General features: G+C 41.7%; 1 protein-coding gene across 1 annotated transcript in view; it reads left to right on the top strand.

Moving 5' to 3' along the window:
* The window catches only part of INPP5A (inositol polyphosphate-5-phosphatase A), a 186106-nt gene that overhangs the window by 123211 nt on the left and 37658 nt on the right, over positions 1–25237 (top strand). The window contains exon 9 of the mRNA XM_074158974.1: positions 4479–4563. Within this exon, the coding sequence (XP_074015075.1) occupies positions 4479–4563 (85 nt within the window). The remainder of the gene's footprint in view (positions 1–4478; positions 4564–25237) is intronic.

Genomic DNA, 25237 nt, shown 5'->3' on the forward strand with positions numbered 1-25237 from the left:
CATCCAGAGCTCCTAAATGGCTTTGAAAAGACTCACCCTTCACGATCTGCTCAGCTGACACTGCCGCCCAGACTCTGAGGTCTGTCTTTACATCAAAGTAATTTGATGTGTTCTGGGCTCCAAGACCAAACTTGAGCATTTGCTTCCCCTGTGGCATTTGTTTGACTTCTCCTGAGGTTTGCCTGTCGCCAGGTCCGTCTGGGCAGCACTCCCATCGCCAGGATGGCTCAGGCTGAAGCTGTTCAGCATCATTGCTCGGAGGGTTTTGGAGGTTTCTTGTAGTTCTCCTGCTGCACCCAGAATAAGGGACAGTTTTTTTCACAGGTCTTCGGGGAGTGCCAGGGCACTGCTGTGCTAAAAAGCGCTGATGGGTTGATGTCTTTTCCCGACGACGCAGCAGAGCATGGACATTCCCAGTGCAGGCACAGTAACTTCTTTCTGGGTTTGTAAAGCAGTTGCTGGTACCCAGTGTGAGGCAACCTGCAGTTGTTAGACCAAAATAAGAATTAAACTAATTTATTTTGCAGCAAAGAAATTTCTATAGTAATTTAGCATTAATTTGCACCCTTAACAGTGAAGTTTACTCCTTAAAAAGAACCATGGATCTGACTCATAAAAACATTTAAGCACGTGACTAATTTTGACTGTAAACTTTACTTAACAGTTACAATTACTTGAGTGTTTCCTTCTTTTACTGTCATGTCTAAAAAGCTGTTCAACTGTATTTCAAAAACTCTTTGTGGCCTGCCTCTTCTCAAAATATAGCAAAATTTGAAACGAAACAGAGAACAACCAGCCAGTCCAGAAGACTTTCAGTGTAAAGCCATCAGTTAAAAATGTAGAATTAGTTTGAAACTGGCAAAATAATTAAGGTAATGTGTTCCAAGTGTGAAGAATCTAATACTATTATCAGGACTCCTTATGCAATTAGCAGTTGTGTGTTTGTGGAACTAGTGGAAGAGAAATCATCTATGGCATTTATATTTTTGTGCTTTAAAGTTTAACAATGTCATCAATAAGCCCAGTCATAAGAGTGCATTTTTTCCAGTGGTCCTTATTTGCTATATTGGATTTGTTATTCTGATTTCCAAAATGCGCAGCCGTGAAAGACATTTCCTTGGTAAGTTCTAAGTTCAAATGAACTCTCTTCTCATAAGCAATACCTTTTGGGGTGAGAACAAAGGATTGGAGGAGTGCGCGTGTTCTTCCAGCCTTTTCAAAGGGAAGACTTCTCTTTCTGGAGAGGAAGGACTGAAATCTGTTTTAAAAGTCTTGTGTTTCACTTGCACTTGCAATACGGGGAAAATCCTGGTTGCCTGGGGTGTTGGTGGCCCCGTGTAGGTCATAGGTGGCAGCACGGCTGGTTGAGGCGTTGGTGGTCTTTTGTTTACTCTTGCACATAGAGTTGTGGAAGTGAAGTATTTGTAGCTTCTCTACAGTCATGAAGTTTTTACCCGAGTTGCCTGTTTTGTCACAAGCTATTCAGAAAAGTTGCACAGGAAGGAATAGAGCATTAAAGTATGTTGAAGCCTTTCGGGATAATCTGGTAGTCAGCAAGTATAAGTTAAAGGAAATGGCACTGGATCCTCCCACTAAAAATGTAAGATTAATGCTGGTGACATGCGTTGGCTGCTTTTTTTTTATATGGTTCAGATTTATCACTCCATTGACTGATTCATGGCAACATTTTTAAGGGATTATTTGATTCATGGTTAATGGAAGGGCATTGTTATAGAAACAAATACCAAAGTAGAATAACACAGATTTTGAAGCCTTCCTGGTCCATTTGCAAGCACTCGTTCTTGTTTAAAAAGAAGTTGTCTTCTGACTTCTCGTTTACCCATACATGTGATGAACTGTCTGTATTTGTGGCTTAGAGCACGGAATCGAGAGGAATGGGACACTTTTGTTTAGCTCTTGCCCAGTCCCAGCACCTTCCCTGCGTGTCCTCAGTCCTGGTGCGACTCAGGTGTTCTGCAGCGCCCGAGTCCCCCAGGCAGGATGCTTTTCCTGCACCTTCCAGGTGAGGAAATATTGCTGCGCCCTTCTTCATCACCACCTCTTGTGCTAACCTGGAGTCTGACTCGAAAACCACAGTCAAGATTAGTTCTTGTGCCATTGATTCAGTGCAATTGCAGGCACCAGTAAGTATTTCAAAATAGAGCTATTGGAGTACCAATTGCTGAATTAATTCTAAGATTTGGGAACTCTTAAACTAGTAAGTGCCAATGGCAAGGACAGTAGGTTGCATACATGTATTGAGTCATTTAAAGCATGTAAAGCATAAAAGATCATTTAATAATTAATAAATGTGTATATCCTTTGCTGTACCACTGTTGGTAATTTTACTGTACACCTAAATTTCACCACCTGTGAAAATGAGAAAGGTCAGGAGCCACCTAAAGCATCAGTCCTGAGAGGTAACGTTTGGACTATTTTACTTCAGTCCATCATGAGACACTCTTTCTAAAATATCCAACAAGACTTGTACAAGGGGAACAACGGATTAAATTTATCAATTTTAAAGCTGGCATTGATTTGTATGCAAATTGTGTTTAAATCAGGTAATGTGCAAGCCTATGAAATGACTGTATTTTAGTAAATTGATCAGAAGCAGACTAATCAGCTGCTTTGTTCATTGATTAGGAGACATTTTAACTGACTGTTTTTGGAATAGTCTGTTTATTTGGAAAATCCGTCTTTGCATAATACAATCACAGGCATCGTTCTCATAATATCAATTTGTTTTTAGAGGCCTTCTGTAGACCTTGATGTCATTCCTGCAATATCTGTCATTTCTTTTTCAGCAGTAAATGGCAATGAGCAAAGCCAAAACTAAGATATGAATCAGGAAAGTTGGCAAAGCAAAATCAGTTTTTCTTATGTTTAAGTTGTGTATCAGATTTTGCAATGATAGTGTTAGCAAATTGTGGTAATGTAAATGGTTTTACTTTTAAGTTCTCATTTTCCTTTCATGTGCCATGAGGTCACTAATCAAACTAATGTTATGTACAGGTCAAGAGTGACAGGTTTTTCTCGGTGCTTGCTGGGAGCTGACAGCAGACAGTATTTATTAACAGTACCTGCAATAATCTGTCAGCTGAATGGAGGATTTGGAGATTTTCATACCAGAAAAGGATAAGTCTTTGCAGGAGATTTTGCTCCAAATGATTGCTACCTTAGGTCCAGTGTACATTAATTTCTCAATAGAATAATATTCCTTACATAATAGATTACTGTTGACTAAAAATGTGAGATGTTTTTAAGAGGAGAAGCAGTACCTCACTGTAAATCCAATGTTGTATCTTTCTTTATAGCTTTGAAAAGTCTAAATGAATGTAATGTATTAAAACTTTTAAGGCTGTTTGAAGGGAATGCCTCCTTGCTGGGCAGTATTGTTCTGGGATCCTGCTCACTGTGCCTCGCTTTATAATCCTCTACTGTCTGTATGGGTCGGGGTTTCTGACATCATAACGCCTATGTATTTATATATGCCCAGAATGTACAGCGTATTGCCTGCATTTGTTCCTTATTTCTTATATATTGTACGTCTAGTATACCATTGCAGGTTTTGTGCATTTTGTCTGTGTATATTCTTTGTAGCTGTAGCTGTTGCATTTCAGGTATTTCACACCTTCCTCAGCTACTGATAGGAAATTAATTTTATTGAGTCCTGTTTTGAAATTAAGCGTGAATCAGTGGATTTCGAAATGCCAAGATCTCTGGAAGCATGTAAAATTGCACATTGTTAGGAGTACCAGACAATTGTTGTTAATAATAGGTAAGCTAATAATATAATAACAATTTTATTGCACATCTGGTGTTAGCTACAACCCCAGTAAAAATCTGCTTTGACCAAACAAGAGAACTGTCTTTCAGAGAACTATAACCGAGCTGGGAAACATCTCGCAGATCAGTCTTTGTCTGCTGTGATGAATTAATGTTTAGCCCTAACACGTCACTTTTCATATAGTTCTAAGAGCACCAACGAACGCTGGAAAACAATGATCACAATCTAACAGATCAGTCAACTCAAAGGTAGATGTGTTCTGAGCTCACCACTAATTTGGGGTTCCAAATTGTTAGCTGCCCAGCCCAAAGCCTTAAACTCAAAATTCCAAAGGTGCGAGCCCCTCCACGATGCCCCCAAGATTTCTGTGGTGCCCAAGTGCCCAATGGCTCTGCATTGTTTGTACAAATGGCTGCAGACTTCCTCTCCTCCAGAGTGCTCCTCAGCCCGGCAGGGGAAATCAAACGCATTATTTTACTGGGGTTGGAGTTAGAATTGCCTAAGCAAAGAAAATCAGCCCAAAAACATGGTAAATACATTCTTCCAGTAAAAACTGGTAGTTTTGATCATTCTCGTAATTATTTCTGAGATTGTGCTTAGAGGATAAGATACGTGTATTCATGCATCCTCGCATATATGTAAAGCTGAATGACAGGTTTTCTTTGTTTTGTGGTTTTTTTTTTTCCAGAATTATAGATCAGCGGTTTGAGAAAGTTTCGTATTTTGTCTTTGGAGATTTCAACTTTAGACTGGATGCCAAAGCAGTAGTAGAGGTAGGACTTTTATTTTTCTTCTGTTGTAGACCCTGCCAGGTTTTATTTCTCAATATTTTTTTCTGTGGAAAAGCTAAAAGTGACATAGCAAACTAATCTTAATATTGAAATCGGATTTGGCTAGGAATACTTTAAACAGGAACATCTGACAGGTAACTAAAAACCTTTTTCACCATGGTTGAGATTTCCTTGACTTTACTGCTAAAGCTCAGCTCCAGGTAACGTGGGGTCAGAAATAACATCCAGGTTGAAATCCAGTTTAATCTCATGGTTTTCACACTTCAGTTCGCAGAGATACTGTAGTGTCTTTTTGGTGTCCTTGAGGATAGACATGTACCTTCTAAATCAAAGGCTTTTCTTTTGTAAATCGAGCAGCGGGAAGCGGGTGGCCTGTGCCCCCAGGCTGGCTGCTCCTCACACAGTGCGGTTCTTCCTCACCTGATGATTGCTCCTTCATCTGTTGGAAAACAGGAGTTTGACATTACAGCACCGCATGTGTCGCTAATAACTCCCTTCTCGGAATCCATTGTACGTTGCAATCATTTAACCAACAAACTTAAAGCAGAACTGAAATGAAATTCAAGTCACTGGTTCAGAATACACAGCTTCATATGTTGAGGACTGAATCCTGCTCTGCTACACTACGGTGACCATAGTTATCGTCAGTGCTTATAGATTACTTGGTTTTGAAATATTATGCCTGTTTGGTTTTCATTCACTAGTGGTGCGATAGTATTATTGAGAATGCTGCTGTCTGAGAACACCTCTATCAATCATGCTGCACCAGTATTATCTCCTGCACCCACTATTGATGAAGGGCGCTGTAGGTTTTTTCTAACTTCCTGACTGCCTGGGGTCTACGAGACTGAAACTGCAGGGGATGCGTTCCCACAGTGGGCAAAGGGTGGATGCCGTGGCCAAAGCCGTGCTGAGCTGGCAGGGGCAGATGCCGAGGCCGTGCAGAACTGGCCATGGCAGAGCAGGGACACACATGGCCACAGGCGATCAATTCTCCAACGCTCAGCCCCATCCCATGCTCACGTAGAAGCCTCACATTCCAAAAAGCATCCTGACCCCTCTGGCATTTCAAACGCGTGCCTGTGTGAGCTGCTATTAACCATTCTTTTGACCATTCAGCAGTGCAGTTAATATTAGGAATTTTAAGGGTTAATCCATTGACCCGTCATCTTTGTATATATTACTATATTTATCTCTGCTTTTCTTGCTGACCTTTTGAATTCCCTCTTGAGATCACAACATGCTAAACGCTTGGACACTGAGGTGCTAGGAGCAATACATGTGCTGTGGAAACGTAGACTGCTTATACCAAACACAAAGAATAAAGTATATTTCTAAAGGATTTCTCAATTAAGCCATTGAAAGGGAGACTGAGAGCTGTTTCAAATGTGGAGTCCAGACACTGAAGTGCAGTGTGGTAAATCAGATGCCAAAAATGTTGTGCTTATTAATTCATAATTAATAGACAATAAATCATTAATATATAGTTTATTAAACATTTTATGGGAGTCTTAATCTGAAGCCATATTGATTTCTTTGCTAGGAAAATCTGCTTTACTGTTGTTGGAGTAATCCAGGGGGGATCAATAAAACAGGTAAAGGCTTCTGGCAATTCTGAGATCCATGTGTGCACTAACAAGTGCGTTGTCCGGAGGGATAAACTGGCAAGAAAGAAATAGAATGTCTGTATCATAACAAGAATAGCAAATGCAGTTGGTTTATAGTAGATTTGAATTATAGTTTGAGTGTAATTTGTAGCTTGGCATGATGATGTTCAGAAATATACCTACGGCTCATCCATTTAAAGCATTTTAAAGTTGTCCTCAGCCTGGAAAGGGCCAGTGATAAGGTTCTGGTTTAGTCTAGTTTTCTTCAGCCGATGTGTGACTCCAAATACAGGGAGCATGAGAGGACCTGGAGCCACAAGCTTTTTTCCTGAAGTCTCAGACGTATGTGTGCCCGGCATCGAGGACATCGGCGTCTCTTTGCCTGGTCTCGGCCAGTGACGCCCCACATTTAGCTCCAAGACAAACTTTGAGGCTTATTACTACAGCAATACCAAATCTTATCATTAACACCTAGCAGCATCTGCACCTCTGTATGTTTATTTTCAGGCAAACAGTGTCTGGGGGCTTTAGTCTGACCCAAGGAGAGGGTGTACGAGATGAAGCACAGTGTACGAGATCTCACAGCCAAAGCCAAGAGCATCTAATATTTTCTGTAAACTCTACAAACGCTTGCTAGTGTAACTGTGGGAGCAGAATCGGTCCCGTCACTCTCTCCTTGCCTGCTATTCACAGGGGTCTGTGGAAGTGCAAGTGGGGGATCGTGACCCCCATCAGTATATCTGTAGGGCTGCCCACGCACCGCCGTCCCCATGTTTGGTCTTTAACGTGCAGAGTGCCCTGTCCCTGCTTCACTTGTTAGAGCAGATGTTGGAAAAGAGAGAGCCTCCCACTCCTGTTGGCCCAAGGGCTTTGCTGGGACGGGAGGTTGATGGGACGCATCGGGAGCATCCCAGCTCAGGGCTCCAGCTCCCATCATCACTGGGAACAGTCCTCCCGCTGTTCCTCCCGCCTCAGGGAGTCAGTTTACCGGTCTTGCCTTATTTAAATCACCATTCAAGTGCTAGGTGGGTCCAAACCAAGGAAGAGTATTTTTGCTGTCAGTAGCAGTCTATATTAATCTTTGAGAATTGCTGTCTTTTCATATTAAAAAAAAAAAATTAGTTATCCATTGAAACTCTTCCTGTAAATCTTCCTAATATTATTTGTCATCTTAGGAACAGGTACATTCAGGCTTAATAAACTGGGCTTATTTTGACTCTTTTGGAATAAAACCCTTTTTATGGCTGAGACTGCTGATTCAAAAGTCTCTTGAAGTTCCTTGTGCTTCCAAGAACAGAGGAAGGATAATTGTGTGCTCCTCAGTTCCAAGAATTGCAGCTCAGGAATATAAAGTTCAGTGTGCAAACCTCGGGTCTTTCGGAGAAAGTCATATTATTCACAAAATCCATTTGCTCAAGGTAAGCCATAACCTTCACTTGTATCCATAAAAAGCAGGTTTCATTTTTCCCTCACTAAAGGATATTTTGTTAGGGTTGATAGTAACTTGGTAAGCTGGAGACTATTGATAAAGTGTATCATATATGAACATTTGTAAAGGTAGCAACAGAAATGCTGTTTTGAGATAGCAGTCATCTTGGCCTAGCAAAAGCTTTCAAGTTCTGTGTGCAGAATAAGAAGCAAAGTCATCTTAAAACCAGGAATTCATGCTTGTACACCTACCCTATCTACTTAATGGGTTACGTTACAATACAAGATATTTCCTTTCTAGACTTCTGCCAAGCAGACATTTGATAAGCCATAACTGGAATTGCTGATTAAATGTCTTTTAAAGGTAATAACTACTCATAAAGAAGTTGCGTATCCGGCTCCATCATTCACTTGCATTGTTCCTCTGCCATCTCTGGCCATTTGCCTTTATATTTTCTAGTAAAATAGGAACAACTTCATTCTAGCATGACTTTTTAGCTCCTACCATATTGCTGGTGCTACAATGAATCACATAATTTTCATCTGATGGTTCAGTCTTGGCACAATATGGTCTTTCATTTTGAAAGAGACAGTGGTGGCATCACCTCTTCCTATCAAGAGTGCTTGTGCCAGCAGAAGTTCCAGCAGTGCTCCCTGGTACTGCTGAGATGTGATTGTCCACGAAACATGGACTTCTTCCCGTTAGACACCTCGCTCGCTCTTTCGAACTAACACCTTTTGGTCAAAAAAAAGCTGGCGAAGCTTAGTAATTGATTTAGATCTTACTCAAATCTGGAGAAATATTTTAAGTTGAGCTTGTTTCATGATGGAGTCCTGTGTTTTGTGCAGTAACCAGGATCTTTGCAAACTCCAGCCAAGAAGTGCGTGTGTGTATTTTTTTCAACGAAGTATTACGTGCAGGAGATGCTTTGAGTACATCAGGAAAAGTGCACGTAAGAATTGCACGTTCTCGTTGTTACAAACACAGCAGATATTTTTTTTTTTAAAAAAGGACTTTTTTGCTTTAACAAGTGAGCATTCAGGAGAAATTAGTAATGTTTAATTGTATTAAAAATACTGACATAGCATAAAGAAGTAAGTGTATGTAGTCGTGGATGTATGCCCACTATATGCTCCCCTTGGGGCCATGGAAGAATGCCTTTTGTTTCTCCTTCAGGAATTTGTCTTACCTGTGGGTGTGCTCTCCCAGCCTTCTCTCTAGCTCACTCCTTCCCTTTCTCTCCATCCCTCTAGAGGTTCTGTGCCCAGTCCCACATCTCCGCCCCATCCCTCCACTCGCTGGCTGGGATATGGAGAACAGACATGTCTACAGCTCTGCTCTTCTCCCATTCTTATTGAACAATACTGAAATTAGGTCTTAAAACCAGAAGGAAAAAGTATATGAAGAAGTAATCGTTTTCTAGATGGTAAGAATATGAGAAAGAGCGTGGTCAAGAAGTGCTGATGTGAAGTTACTAATAGGATTATGAAGAGTAACTTAAACATCCGTGTACCAGTCTTTGGTGTTTGGGTATATAGTTAGATTATTTTATTCTCCTTAGAGACACAAAATCTGCAAGAGGTGAAGCTCACATACAGGTTTCATAGTCTGTTGTGTGATGCCAGAGTATTTACTGAATATCCACATGGCAATAAATACCTATTTTCAGGTGATTTGTGCATGTTTTGAGGCTGATCTCAAGCCTCATTGCTTTGTAGTCATGAGCTGTTGAATAGAGTTGGAAGGGTTGGAAATACTGACGCAATGAAAACTGTCAACAGATAAAAAACCTATTTCTAGCTATTCTAGGCTTACATCAACGCTTGTAAGTCTAATCTTCTCTCTTTCCTTTTTTGCAAGAACTGAAGCTGATTAATGCATCTTTTTAGGCTACAAAAGTGCCATTTCACACGCAATGTTGTAACATTGCAATTATGCCCCTAAGCCACTCAAAATCTGATGCAAACAGAAGCCACAAACTCTTCAGGAATTTCTGAGATGAGGTGTGTGTCTTCCAGCTGATTGCTGCATTGAAGAACAGTTAATTGTGGGAAGTGAGAACAGACCCTCTTCCTGCAGCTTTTACAGCCGGACAAAATAAAGAGGCACAGGTATGCAAATGCGACTGCAAGCAGGCCCCTTCTTACAAAAGTAGCAAATTAATTAAAGCTTGACTAAATGTTGACTGAACCAGGACTATTGAAACCTCGTTATGTCCTAATTAAATCTTTAAATAGGAAGGAAAGCTTCTAATATAGTGCTACAAATCATGCAAAAGAGCTCTTTTTCACAGCTATGAAAGCAAATGTTCTTTATTTCCTCTTGTTCTCCAATTAATGTATTCTTTTGCTCCATAGTGGCTGGTAGTTTAAAACTGCAACAGGGTTCCCCTCTTCCTTTAGTCAAGTGATGTTAAGCCATCCTTATAAAAGAAAAATGGCATTGCTTTATTTCTGGGATAAACCTGCATATCATGGAATAAATTATTCTTAATAGTTTACAAGCTTCAGATTACATTTTCTTTCCAGTTAGAAACGTGCATAAGATCCTGGATTGGTTTTATCTTCTCAAATAGTTCATCGTAAATAACTTTGTCTCATAAAGATTTTAACTTTCTTTACAAGCTAAACTGATTCTAGGAAATGTTGGAAACAGAATCCTGTGTAAAATGAAAATGTAATAAAGATTTATTAAATTAAAATGCATAAAACTTCAGGTCTAATAAGGACAGTTTTATTAATGAATGTAAATTGCAGGAACCCATCTGAGGCACCTGCTAAACGTTCATTATAAATTACTTTCATAGACATTGTGATGAGTTTCATATTGTAGCCAGACTTATAAAAGCATGCAGATTGCTTCCCCAAGGGACTGTATATTTACTTAACAGTGTAGTTAATTGCAATTATTTATTTTCCAGTGATTGCAAACGGCTTCTGCATTAAAGATATATGTGGCTATTAGGAATTATTCAATTACCTCTCTTTTTCTCAGTAGCCTAAGTCAAACCTGAGCTCAGATTCCCAGAGGTAAGTCAGCAGTGTATTAACTCAATATGTTCCTTAGCTTTCTGCTGGGGCCAGAACTCTGTAGCCTGAAGTCCTCTCAGCAGAGCTGCCTCGAGAAACAAATTACCCCTCCCCGCAGATGATTTTTTGACATCTTCCATTCCGTACTGATGCTGCCACGCTTATTGGCAAGATTCATAGGAGGTTAATTAAATCCGTCTTCAAAACAACGAGGGGCCAATGAGCCATATCCTCGTTGCAGTAGTAAATTAAATGATGCAATTGTTTCTACTTCCATCATGGATATGGGGAGAGATGAGTGAACGGATTGTTCTCTGGCTGCTCCTCTGGGGCCCTGCAGGGTCTCGTAGCATGTGGTCACAAACCTGCTTTTAATTTGTGGCTACAGGAGAAGATGACACCGTTATCAGCAGGCGGGGGTCCCGCTCGGCGGCACCATGTGAGAGATGACACTGTTTAAAAACTAAAAGTGACTCCATTCCCAGCGGGGTTTAGCAGCTCCTCCTGTTTCAGATGCAAATTAATACAAACACAGTTACAGAACAGGACAGCAAAGATGATACGCTGATCAAATTTGGCACTGCTTGGGCTGTAATTAAAACGTACACAAATTAAATACAATTATCTTCTGCTTTCTAATAGGGCTGAGCGTCATTAAACTAATTAATAATGCCGCCTATGAGCCTGTCCCTGCTGTGAGCGTTTGGGGCTGCCCTGGCCCGGTGGCAGCTGGAGGCTCAGCTGGCGGCGGGTGACGGCGGTGCCAGCAGCGCCCGTCTCCGCGCAGCCCGGCCGCCGCAGGCCCCAGCACCCCTGACACCCGCTGCCGCCACGGACCAACGGTGGTGGAAGCACGGCCCGGTCCCTCCTCAGCGCTGCTGCCTCCACTCACAGGGTGGCCTGGGGGGACGGAGGCCGGGAAGGAAGGAAGCTCCTGCAGGGCCTGCGTCTCCATGGCGGGCTCATGGGTACCCGCTGGCAGGAGGAGCGGTGCTCCTGCAGCCAGAGTCACCTGGAGGGAGACCTCACAGCCCTGCTCAGGCCAGCTGAATCGGGAGGCTGGGGCTTTGTTCCAATGGACACGGAAAAATCTGCTTGCCAAGGGCTTGCAGTTAATGAGAGACTAATGCCAGATCCCAGGCACCCGCTGCAGCCGTCCCAGGGTTACCCCTGCTCACCTGTCTAACAGGGCCGCAGGTTAATTTCTGCTTGGTGACATGCTCGTTAGGAAACAGGCCCTGGGATTTGTTTGCCAGAACTTTGACAGTGCTCAGGCTCTTGTACCTGTAACACGTGGGGCGTTTGAGTCCGAATACAGGCAGCGTTTCATTGCGCGCTTACCTTTAAAGCTGTCTTTATTGTTGTAAGTCAGGGCAGGAGGGCTCATCGTCTTGCAGGGACTGTAGATAAAAACCACACATATAACTAGCCATTAATATGCTGATTTGAAAAATATTTTTATAAAAGCAGGTGTAATTTGAATAATTAAATAGAGTATTGTCATGCATAGTGAAAGTCTGTAATAAATATTTAACTAAAGCCACCTATTAATTTTTTTTCCTGCTTGTATCTAGTATAGAAACTCATCAGTTCAACTGAAGCAAAATATCACCTGGGTAGATGCTATAAAGTCTTTTTTTCTCCATCTAAGAATTATGTCATTTTAGAAGAAATAGATGTACCTGGAAAAAATGCATTCTTTTTACATTTTGGTTTATTCCTGGTTGTTACCATGATACAAAATGTTAACATCTATGGATGAACTACGCACTAGTATTTGGAAGGCACCCATTGATGGTATAAAAAAGAAGAGGGGGGGGGGGGAAACAGCTTACACTCTGCTTATTTGCAGCAGTATATCAAAAGCATATGTATGCCTATTTTAACTGTCATAAATAGAAGCCTAGAAGGAGTCTTTAAAAAAAATACACCATGTAGTATAGATTGGTATTTTGCTTGCTTATCAAAAACAAAATTGAAAAGAAAGAATTTAGTATCCATCTGAAGATCAAGGAACAGGATCATATCTGCCTCTGTATAATACACAGGAACTCCTGTTGCAGGTTTTATTCATGAGTTGGAGTCAGAAATTCAGTAAGAGGGGATGAACTGAATAACCAAAATCTCTGGGTCTGTGTGCAGCTATATTAAAACATTTTAAAAATGTGTTTAACAGATTTTTACCTGAAAACAGTCATTCTCAAAAGTGGGAGAAAAGTACACTAAGGAACCCAGATCAATATTTTGTGAAAAAAGAGAAATCTTACTTTTATTTAGGTTTGGACACACATTTAGTGTTGGCAGAAGAAAACTCCCTATCTTTACTACGAAGTTCAGAGTGGCACCTCCTTACCCCTGCCTGCTGGTGAATGGAGCAGTGCTCATGGAGGGTGGACGAATTGCTGTTGGTGGCAGCCCGTGGGTGAGTCGGGCAGCACTCAACCTTTGTGTGGAGACAGCAGCTCCCCCTTGCATTAGATCGTTTGACATGTAATTTAGGTCTTGATCACTTCTGTTTCCTTTATATTTAAGGCCACTTTATCTAAACTGCTATGTAGTGACAGATAAATGTCTTCAGATTTGTATGGCTTGGGGTTTTGTGTGCAGCGATGGTACAAGAGCTTTCTGAGTAAAGACAGCTCTGCCTCTCCTTTCGTAGAGGCACGGTTAGTGCTGCCTCTTCCTCGGGACGCGCTGGGTTGTGTGTGAGCTGCAGGACGCAGCGTGGCTCCGCACCCGCCCTGGCACCACAGTGCTGCCCTGTGGCCCCGCAGCACTGGGAAGCTGCTCTGCTTTGCCCAGCTCCACCAGAAACCCCTACTCCGTGTCCTGCTTCTCCGGTGGAGAGGAACAGCTTTCCTTCAGAGTTTTAGGCTAAAAAAGGTATTTACTGACTCCACTGGCAAGTAGTTCCACTGCTGCTTTGTTAGCAACTAATGGCCCAGGACCCCATCATGCCTTGATAATAGCATATGACACAAAACCGCTACTGTTATCTGGTTCTTTATGGGATCTCTGCCACGAAGTCATGGATATAAAGGAGTTCAGTACGTTTTGGGTTGGATTGTAACCTTATGATGTAGGCATACATGTAAAGCTTTGGCAGACTTAGGTTTAGTTTGTTTCTCTTTCTTGCTGCTTCTTTGGACCTCTCTGCATTAAGATCACCTTACAAGCATGTGGATCTGGTTTGAAAGTCCCCATTTTACTTCAAATTAGCATAGATACCACTATTAATTTTAAGATGGTTGAGGAAACACACCTTTACCTACACAGCAACTTGGAACGTGCACGTGCAGCTTGTTAGGCTTCTGTTCAGCTGAGGAGAGCGCAGCGGGGCTGTGCCTGTTCCATCCCGCTGAAAGATGGGGTTTGAAGGAGGGACTGCTCACCTGCCTGTGCCGACCCCGAACCATACCCGCCTTGTTCTGGCACTCGCTTGGGGTAAGCACTACATAGGAAGTTGCTTGCTTTTAAGCTTTATGTCTCTGAGGCACAGGGGAGGAGATGAGTAGTGTTATTTTAAATGTTCCCCTTACCCAAAGGCCACTGCAGTTCTGCTGAAGAGGTCGAGGGGGTGAAGTGGTGGTTTTGGGACCGTTCAACTTCTCACTAGCCCTGCCTAAGGACTGAAGGAGCTCTAAGGGTACATCTTCTGCGTGCTGAGTCTTTGAAACAGTGTCTCTTTGTCTTGGTAACGCATCGCCATAGAGATTCTCTGTGTCTTACAGCATCTCTTACATCTACAGTCCCACCATGGAGATCAAATCCGTTTCTTCTTACACAAAACCTGAAAGGTTTCTGAGTGAAGAGCGGGAACCAGGTACGAGTCCTGGTAGTGACTGATACATTCTCTCTTGTGAAAACTTTAGCGCCTCTTCTCTACGTTATTTAAAATCTAATCCTGAATTTTTGCATTACTGCTTACACAGGAACTCTGTTAGGATGTTATTTACAGCTATTAGAAGCTTTCAGAAGGATCTATAATGTGTAGTAATTTAATATGCAAAGCCATTAAGGGGTTAAAATGAATTTTATGAAAAGAGATTATAGGATCTTTATCACATGTTGTTTATCTGATCAACAGTTAACAATTTAAGACACTATTATCCTAGTAAAAAGAAGATTTGTTTCAGATACTGACATAAACATCCCCTCATAATAGTGGCTTTTCATTTACTGCATTGCAATGTACCATAAGCTTAAAGGCACAACAGCTTCTTTGTGTCTCTCAATAATGCTTGTCCAGAGTGATGTCAGTCAATTTTTGACCTATACAGTCTGATGTTATTCTCAACAATCATAGAATAGATTATTTTTTTTTCCTTTTAATGAGTGAAGAGTATGCCAATAAAATCCTTGAAAATTATCATATTCCTTTATGGTGTCTTCCTCTGGAAGAACGAGGTATTTTACCCATGTGGATATTTTTGCAAAGTCATTAGGATCATTCATCTGGCTTCTACTGGCTTTTGTTGTTCCTTGGATTATGTTTTTTACAGACCATTGGGTAGTTAGAAGAGGTAGGTGGAGTTGTGGCTGACTTTCTTTATATGTTTTCAGCTGAACACAGAGTAACTGTACTGCTCTCATTAAGCTTGCAGAAGCACAAACTTTCATACGGATCCCATGTTTCCCCCTCACCATCGTTTGGGGGGGGTTGAGTGATGAAGTCCCTGCAGCACAGCCCCTAAGCTCCCCTTGGAGAAATATCTCCGGGCTATAGCTGCCACTGCTGGCTTTCTCTGCCCTTGAGTGTGGGACATAGAGGGTCACAGAAGGTGGCACTGTGCAACCCAATCCTACCAGCTTTGGAGTAAAGTCAAGTGTGTGCTAAATGCTTGAGTGACAACTGAACTTAAGCCAAAGGTCCAGAGTATACAAGAGATTTAAATTAGAGATTGCCAAAGTGGAATGGAAATTTGTTTTTCTTCTCTCTACCGGGTATTTTACATTATATAAAACGAATACTAGATGATAATTGCCAATCTGTAGTCTTTTATTGATTTAATTCAATAAGCAGCTTCACCTCCACCTTTTGCATGCACTTGCCTTAAAATATATGCATTATGAAGACAGTGATTCAAAGTCTTTAGGAAATCAATATCAAGAAAGGATTCTGTTCTTCAAATATTGACAGCAGAATAACTCTAAGAAACAATGACAAACAATAAAAGCAGGGATAGACAAAATTAAGGCTGTAATTTTATTGGAGTTAGGCTCTACAGAAGTCTCAAACAGTTGCTTGATGTTGCATATCGTATGTGCTTTAGCAAAGAGCTTGTGTTGACCCCTTGCTGTCAGAACTTCTGGTTGAAAACCTGTGACCGTTGAAATGAAAGGCTGTTTTTGCCAATGATTTCTATACAGTTGGCTGTTTCACTTGATTTTTTTGCCAATAACTTGCACAGATTTTTTTTTCATCCATGAGTGTGCACTGGGAAGATACAGAAGGGTATATATAGGCTGATATCATTAACATTGTTCCCACCTTCAATAATTTCCCTATAACTAAACCTGACATTGAAGCCTGTAATGTTACAGTATTTAAACTGAGGAGCTCTGTGTGCTAATTTATTGTGGTTTTGTAATGGTAATTTTAAAATCCTTTAATACTGGCAGCTGAATTCCCTGCATATTGAGTGTAGCTCCAAGAACTTAAAGGATGTCTTTTACAGAGTAAAACAAGTTACAGTTAGTGCAAATAGTACTGGTTGCTTAGTTGATACGGTTTTGAAATCAAATGGTTACAGGTAGTTCAGTGCTACAACATGCAATAGTACTATGTTATTAACATTCATCCGGAAAAAATATTTTTTAAATGCCATTCAAAACCCAAGTCTGTTTTGATTTTCTCACTCTGAAATACCTGAAGACAGTCCAAAAGTCTAGATAACGAGTAGTGAGTATCCACCATGCAGATAGAACAATTTCTTTTTGGTAGGCGTTGAAGGCTTATCAAATATTACCCCACTTGTAAATGTAATTGAATAAATCAGATTTCTTTTTCGTTTCTGTCTTTCGTTTTTGCAGTTTTAACGAGTGCTGAATTTCATGAGGGTGTCAGTATTGGACCCAAGTGAAACATTTGAGAGCTCTGTTCACATCTGATAGTAGAAAATTCAGAGTTAACGTTTTCCTTGAATGTGTTTCAAGGCATCTATAATTAATGCATCTTTAGGTACATTTTTTAAAAATTGCAAGGTCGATTTTACTTGTGGCTGCAGAGCTGGTGTGTTGAAATCCATCAAACTTCTTCACTCCATGTATTGAAAAAGCATGATTTGGTGTGAGGAGAGCAGGGCAGTCTGTCTTGTTACTGAGACCCCAGGCCAGCTGTGGATGCCGAAGAGGAATCGTAGGCAGTACCAGGTTTGCTGATCCTAAACCTCCATCACATTCACCTTGCGCAGCCCTGCAGTAGCTCGGGGAGGGTTCCCAGGAGCTTGTGTTTAGAAGACTGCAGTCTCCACATCCTGCTGTGTTTACAGCAACATTCCTGTTCCTTTCATATCTAAATAATATTTAGAAGCTGCCAGCAGACAATTTCAAATGAAAAATCATGCATGAGAAATCAGCCACAAGAGTGACTGAACCATAAGAGGTTCTTTTCTTGGAACAACTGTCCAAGGAATTGGTGAATACCCCATGTTTTACCAGCACAGATGATTTGGTTTTTTTTAAAGAGATGCCATTTGCTTCAGTTCAGGAGGAAATTGGTGCAATGTAGTGGTCTGTGGTCTGTATGGTTAGACTAGACAAATTTGTGGTCACTTTTGGCTTGAGTTTTGACTAGTAATTTGTTAAAGCTTCCTAAGCAGCTTCAGATACCTTCTGTCTCAGATCTGCTTTTCAGTAAAATTATTCCGACAGAGTTTCATGCTGGTGAAGGAAGATACCACTTCTTTTTTTCTTTACCATGTGCATCTCACTGATGCTAATAATTAACAAGTTAAATCTGCACCTGATCACAAACAGCTGATGAAACATTTATTTTAGTTATCCACTATATTCCTGATAGAGACAATCAATAGGTAAAATCTATGCAAATGTGCAGAGTTCAAGTGAGGGCTATCCGAAACAGGACTTAAGCTATGCACCCGCCTTTGTGCCAAATTTTCCAGGTTTTTTTTTTCTCCTGTAATGAATACATGTATTTTGTGCATTGGAGCATGGCACAGGGCCTTTTGGATGGCAGGCTCTTCAAGAAAGAGGAAGAGAGTTTTAATCACAAAAGCAGAAACTTCAGTCAGAGAAGTGATTCTACACTTTGTTTCATTTGTAAATGGTGCGTATTGGCTTTTGTGAGACAGAACCCGGGTCCAATTCAGGACAGCGCTTCGTAAATTCTTTACGTGGGGCTTTTTGAGTCTGAAATAGCGCACATGAAAAGAGAAGGAGATTGAACGTAATTTGTTCCAACAGCTAGTCTAAGATTTTTTCCAATCAAGATTCTTTAGGCATATTCCTCTTTGTTGAGCTATAAGCAGCTTTTAAAATAATAGCATTAGCCTATATTTCAAGACTTCACTGGGTGTTCCCAGCTATGGTGATTAGTTATAAGAAACGAGAAATGCGTGTATTGTAACCTTTTAATGGATATGGGAAACTTGTAAACTAAGTTGAGATTTGAGCAATTCGTAGATTTCAAAATGAGCTGTAGAGTTCATTGAAAAAGAAAAATGCATCATTGAAATTCATGGTGCCGCTTTGGTTTTCTTTGCTGAGATTTATCATTGAAAGCCATATTGCTTTCCCTTTGCCTTTATTTAAAGCTCTTCAATACATTGTTTTTAAGGTCCATTTCTTTTACAAGCTTTTGCTTTCAGCTTGCTCAGGGTATCGGGTCCTATGAACATCTGTTTGTGCCTAAAATCAGCCAGGACCTGGACTGTATCCTGCCTCCCTACTCCCTTTTGTTTCCAGAGGCTATTGTTTCCGATTTCATGCTATCAGAGGGGCTGCATGTTTTCCTGTGTGAAGTTGTCAGAGAGATAAAAGCACAGGAGCAGGGTCACATTTCGAGGGATGGGCATGAAAAATTGGTAAAATGTATCTTGAGGGCCACCCACAAGACTTGCTTGAAGAAATTCAGAAGTAGAGAATAGAATTGTAATTTTAAAATTATGCCAATTCCAAAGTGGACTAAGTAGTGGGGAGATAAGTGTTTAACTGGCAGAAATCTCTTAGTCGGATTTACTCTTAGTTGGCTTCTTCCTGTTAGGTAGCTTGAGAGTCTCCAGTTGGATTTTATTAGAAAGAAAGTACCATCATCTTCATTACGATGCCTACCTGAGTCTCTTCAGTACGAGAGCGAGATGCCAGAAGATTCCTAGCAAGTGTGTTACACCTTTCAGTCAGCATGATACACTGGGGAAAAGAGGGACATTAGTGAAGGTGTCTACCTGTCCAAAGCTACTAATATGATGAGACCTGCAAAGAATACAGTAAGGATGGCAATGGTAGAAAGACAAATAGTTTAGCTTAGTTAATGAAATACATTTTCCGGGAGGAGAGCGTGATACAAGGCTTGTAACTGTGGCTGTGGTTTATAATGCTGTAAACCATGATTAACCCAAACATACTGATCCTTTTGTCACTCTTGAATTCCAGAAGTGGCACCCTGAATTTCACTGAATTTTTTTTTTAGAGTTGGAAGGGACCATATAGATCATCTAGTCCAACTCCCCTGCTGAAGCAGGATTGCTTAGAGAATGCTACTCAGGACTGCATCCAGGCGGGTCTTGAAAATCTCCAAAGAAGGGGACTCCACAACCTCCCTGGGCAGCCTGTTCCAGGGCTCTGGCACCCTCACCGTGAAGAAATTCTTTCTCATATTCAAGTGGAACCTCCTATGTTCCTGGTTTTAAAGGATGCAAAATAATTCATTTGGGGGCAGGAGGGAAGAACATCTGCAGTTTCCCATACATCTGATTTAGGCAGTTTAATAGAGCATCCTCTCCCATCTGCATTAACGCAGCAGTAAGAGGTTATGTCTCTCTCTCTGAAAGTACTAAAAAGCCAGTAAAAAGTTCTCTCTGCCCTTAACACAGCGTCAGTATCACTAAAGCAATGTCCGGCTAGTTTGTATATCATAGGATCTTAACTGTTGTCATTTAGGTCTTGACTAGATAGAAAATGAAGAAAATGGTTTTAATAGTACTGTTTGAGGTCAGTGATTCAATAGGATGGTTACTTTTACTTTAGAAGCTTGTAATGAGGATTTTGTTAAAGCACGTGACAAGAAAACAAATAGGATATGTATGCTGTATTTTTTTCCAATTGAAGGGGACATACTAATACACAGGTTTTTTTCATTTTTGTAATATAGCAGAAAAAAATACTAAATATATTTTATTATTGAATTTATATCTTTTGTCATTAATATTTTTAGAGTTTAATTTCTTTATAAATAGAAAAAGAGAAAAGCAGCAGGTTAAGAAAACACTGTAAAGTGTTTAACAGTTCTGTAGGTGAGTTTAAATAAGAGCACTGAGTATTTTTAAATAAGGCTATCACTTATTAGCACTCATATTGTAGAGCCTGTCGCAGGTTCCGGGGACCTCGGTCAGGTTTCTGGGTCCTGCTGCGGGGGCGGCTACAGAGGCAACATCCCCTCCAGCATGTGTTCCATGTCCTGGTGGCCCTTCCCTGGGGATCAGCACTGGTCGTGGGCCCCTGCAAGGCTCCGTGGGGCTCAGCAGGGGCTGCTCTGGGGCTATGGGGATACCCCGGCCCTGATCAGCATGTGCCGCAGGCTCCGGTGTAGGGTGGGCAGTGGGGTCCCCGCATCCCAGAGTGGTGCGGGACAGCACGGCTGGGGAGGCTCCTCAGCGGAAAGTCACAGGCACAATTTCAGTTTTGGGGGGGAAAACAATCATACATTTGTTTAGTTATCAGCACGATGACAACTGCACTTTCATATCTTGTGTCACATCAAGTGTTACAGAGAAGAATTCTAACTTTTGCTGTGAATACTGCTGGTCACGTCCGTTTCTGGTCTTGCGGGTGTAAGTTCTTTTTGAAATAGAGGCTTTTTTATCCCAGCAGTTTTCTTTGGCATACCTGTCTGATTTTGGATGGATAAAAGAATTTACTTTGTTTAGCTTTGTCTCAAAAGGGAAAAGAGCAAAGGCTAGAGTAAAAATTAATAGCACATCTTAAAATCCATTACAACATCTCCCTTTTTTCTGAGTAGAAGTGAGTGAAAAAGGCCTCTCTAGAGGAAATAAAGAAGAAGTTATTACAGCTTTCACTTTTTGTAGAGTATGAAAAAGCTTTCTGTATGTTAAACAGTCTTGTGGACATCTGGCATGATTGGTTTTAATCTGCTGACTAAAAAGTCAGGATTAAATCTTGCTTTACACCTCTTTGTATTGCAGTCAGTAAAGTGACAGAGCTGCTCTGAAACAATGGCACTACTTATTCCACCCAATATGCCATGTGGTAGATCACCCCCTTTTTCAGCACCACTTCTCTTCAAAGACAATGAAGCATCTGGTGGGGTTTTCCTGTGTCCAAGATATTTTTTGTCAGTAATTTCACTCAGCCGGTCTGCTTAGCTCTCCCTTGGTGCTACTTTTTGAGACAGGGTTTGCCAAACCCAGTGGCAAGAGGTCAGGAGGCCAAAGTGATGAATTTTTATGTGCCTGTTTCTTGTGTTTCTGCTCAGTCATGATTCTTTGCGCGCTGTACTGCCTCTGAAAGGGAGCCACAGTGAGCAATTTGTCCTCCTGGGCCGCAGAGAATGGGGAGGCAGATGAGTTAAAGTAGCATGTATGGCTCCGGACAGAGACGCACACAAATGTTGTCTTATGGCGGAACAGAACACTCCTGTCACCATTCAGCACGAGAGGGGCTTGGGAGATTTGTAGCCTGTTGGCTTTCCATCAAGTGACAAATGAATTTAACAGCACTTAAAGATACAGCGAAAAGAATAGCACCTCACTAACTAGTCCACAGCTGTTAGCTTTAAAATGATGTTGCATTAACACTTCTGAACTTGCATTTTTCCCCCTCTCTGCATAATTGGGAGCTGTCTGTATTTCTCAGCATGTTTGAATGCCAGTTTGCTTTAAGGAAAAAAAAAATCATCTGTGTTTCAGAAACTCTGTAGAATATGCTTTCTGGTTGTTTTGCCCAGTTGGGTCCCCATCACTCCAGATGGATCGTTGGTCCATACAAGCAGGAGGACTGTGGAAGGTGCAATTCTGGCAGAGCTCTGTGTCCTCTCTCGGTGGTGTCAAACGAGCCAGGGATCGGCGTTCGTTGCTGAATTAAATCCCTCCGGATCCTCGGCCAGTGGTGTGAAGTTGCTGTTCCTCCAAGCCCTCCTCTCTCTCTGATCAGCCGTGTCACTCTCCTTGGGTGCAGTTTGTTGTTAATCGTCAGCTGACCTTTGGACCCGTTCAGTGGAGGTGACATCCTGGGGGGAATCCAGAATATGGCTGTGATATACAAACCCTTGTTCTCACGCCGCCAGAAGCCACGCCAAAGAGGACGCAAAGCTGCCTTACCAGGGCTGGTGAAGAGAGGCAGTAAGTAGAACATGCCACCTTATTTCCTGCTCTCCACATGGACTGTTTTACCCCACAACTGGTTTTTATGTGTCGCCAGTCTTTTTATTGGCTGTGGTGTATGTGTCACACAAATTCCGATCTGTGAATCCATCCTACCATTTATCAGGGAGAATATGGTAAACCTTGGGTCCACACCTTGCACAGGACTTCACAGAAGATATTACTCGTTCATTTTATCCAAAGAGCATTTATTTTACTGTGCGAATAAGTGCTCCTGGAAATAACTGCAGTCCCTGGTGGTTTGCGTCTTGTCCAAGAAGCAGAAGCCTGCCGGTTGCAGTGTGCCGCCTGGGCCAGCAGGTCCACAGCCCACCTTCTCCTGTCTTCAGAGCCAACTGCCCGGAGGCTGGGTGACGGCAGCCGCGGGAGGGAGGACCTTCAGCCACCCCGCCTCGCGGTGCTCTCAGCTATCGGAACATAACCAGCTAAAAAGGATTGTTTGAACTTGCAGGCTGCTGGACTCGTATTCCATTTCAAAAGTGAATAAAGGAGCAAATGATGTGGAACCAGACAGGGAGTACATCGATGAGAAATGAATGAGATATGGCAGGGTGAAAAAGAGCCGAGTCAGGGAGGCTGGAGAAACAGGGAAAGGAGAAAAATACAATAAGGAAATCATCCATGTGTTGCATCAACAAAGCATCACCTGATCAGCCAAGTCTTAGTCTCACCATAACACCGTACAGCACATTCCAGTCATTAACAGTGAATTTCATTTCCCATTTGGAAAACTTGTTCAAGTCAGAAAACCACATACAGTGATCTGGAAGTGATTTTCCTGTCACATTTGCTCCCATAAAAAGTAAACTTAGAAGACACGCATTCTTTTCCCATAGAGAGGAAGTGGTGGGAGAATATTAAGGTCTCTCCCACTTTGCCAAACATCCCTGTGGTCATTTGATGAGGTGGAGGGCACACATCCATCCCTCCATCCATCCATCCCTCCCTCCCTCCCTCCCTCTCAGAGCTTGGGCTTAGGAAGAGCTGGCAGCGCCGAACACACTTGTGCCTCAGCAACTTTCCTGTTCCAGGCCTCAGATTCCCTCTTTGTTTAAAGGACTAATTAGTTTTGCTATTATGCATGATATGAAGAAAAAAAAAAAAACAATTTTGTACTTCTCTGTTTTTCTCACTTTGTGATTAAAAGCAGCTAGTGTCTGCCTAAAGGCATCTAGGCTTTAGGTAGAGACGTGGTTTGATTTCAGAATTGCCAGCACTTCATGTTTTAAAAGCCAGCTCCAATTTTCCTTTCTGAGGGTAAGCTTAATAGAAGTCAAGTGCAGAAATACTATTGAACAGTGTATTGGGTGTGCATCGTATATTACACAGATGACACCTGCCGTTGTAAGTCTACTTCGTGGAAGCCAAAGGTTCACACTCTTCAGAGCCTAAGCCTGGATCTTGAGCCACGTCACGCCATTGATTTTGCACAAAACTCCCCGTTAATTTAAAGAGCAAACTCCCCAATTTCCTGGTTTTGGCAGTGGTAGTTGGTGGAACAGAATACTGCATGGGAGTGTTTCTGAGGGTTGCTGTTTGTTCCGAGTGCGGTAACGTGGAAATAGCTTCCAAGCAGAGCCCTTTGCTGCGATGGGGCAGCACGCCCTCGCCTCGGTCAGTGCTCCCTGGAGAGGGAATAGAGGAGTAAAGCTGACAAAATCGTCATTTGGAGTCCTGTCATGTCCAGTTCTGGAACTGAGTCAAGAAGCACCAAATAATTTTAATAGGTGTTGGCTTTAATTTTTGCTACTTTGTGTTACTGCTCTCATGTTTCATTTCTTAAAGCTCCCTTAAATTACATTAAATATGGAGGTAGCAGAAACGGTAACACCATCAGCACAGAGGCAAATGTTACCACTCAAAGCAAAGGCAATTGCAAAGCACGCAGGAGCAGATGGGGTTCAGAGGCTATTTTGCTTTTAAAATTTTTGCGCTTTTTTGCTTCTTTTGAAAAGAAATAGAACGTTCTTAGTCTGAAGTTAGATAAAAGCAAGCTTAGCTATAAGGAGAGAAGCTGACTCTTATTTCATTCCTCCTGAATTCAAGGGAACAGGGGATTTTACATTTCTCTACAGAAACAGATTTACATCACAGATCCTATGTGCTTCATCAAAGTCTTTGCTTCACAGAAGCAATACATACAGTCCTGTGCTTAGTCAGCTGAGTGAAAAAAGGGTAAGTGCTGTGAAAGTTTCCAACAAGGAATTTTTCAAGCTGATGTTGCTCCTTGGTTAAAGCAGAAAAAAGAATGGAAGAGAAGTAATAGAAGAATGTCTGAATAAATCTGAAGATGTTCACGCATTATGGGACAAGACAATGTATATACAGAAGCATTCCATAGGAAGAGTCAGACTGTTCCTTTGACTATGGAAAAGGAAATCATTGTCTTTGAATACACGCCCAGGACCCCATTTGACATCAAGTAGTGATGCCAAGGACTGGGAAGGCGGACAGGAGGAGAGAAGGGATTTTTCTAGCAGACTGCTTCAAATTTCCAGATCTTCTAGTGGCATAGGGTTTATCCAGATCTAATCAAAGTCCTGAATGCATTTGAAACCTACTCTCAGTGTCAGCAAGAGAATTTAAATAGGGCTTAAAAAGGGGCAGGGAACCCTTTACCTGAGAGCTTGGCCGTTGCCTGCAGAGGCCCCACAGCGCTTCACGTCCTGGCGCAGGCAGGTGCCAAACCCCTCGGGGTCGGTTGTTTGTGAGTCAATGCGTAGGTGCTTTGCTGAACTCAGACTTGGAGATCACAGTCAGGAAAATGGAACAAGAGAATCCAAAAAGATGTGGAACCTGACCAGAAGGAGACAGATAGAGAAAACTAGAAGCTAATCACCATGCAGGTGAATATGTGTGATGGAAAAGGAGTTTTGCCCTGAGTTTTTAATACTTAGAAAGAGATACAAGGGGGAGTAGGAGGGAGAAATTAACAGTAGTACAAAAGAATTTGTCTTTCTCAGTTTGACAAAATGGGGTGTGGGAAGATGCTGTGGGGAAGAATTTAGGGGT

This window comes from Numenius arquata, chromosome 15 (genome assembly GCF_964106895.1).
Source record: "Numenius arquata chromosome 15, bNumArq3.hap1.1, whole genome shotgun sequence".
NCBI lineage: Eukaryota > Metazoa > Chordata > Aves > Charadriiformes > Scolopacidae > Numenius > Numenius arquata.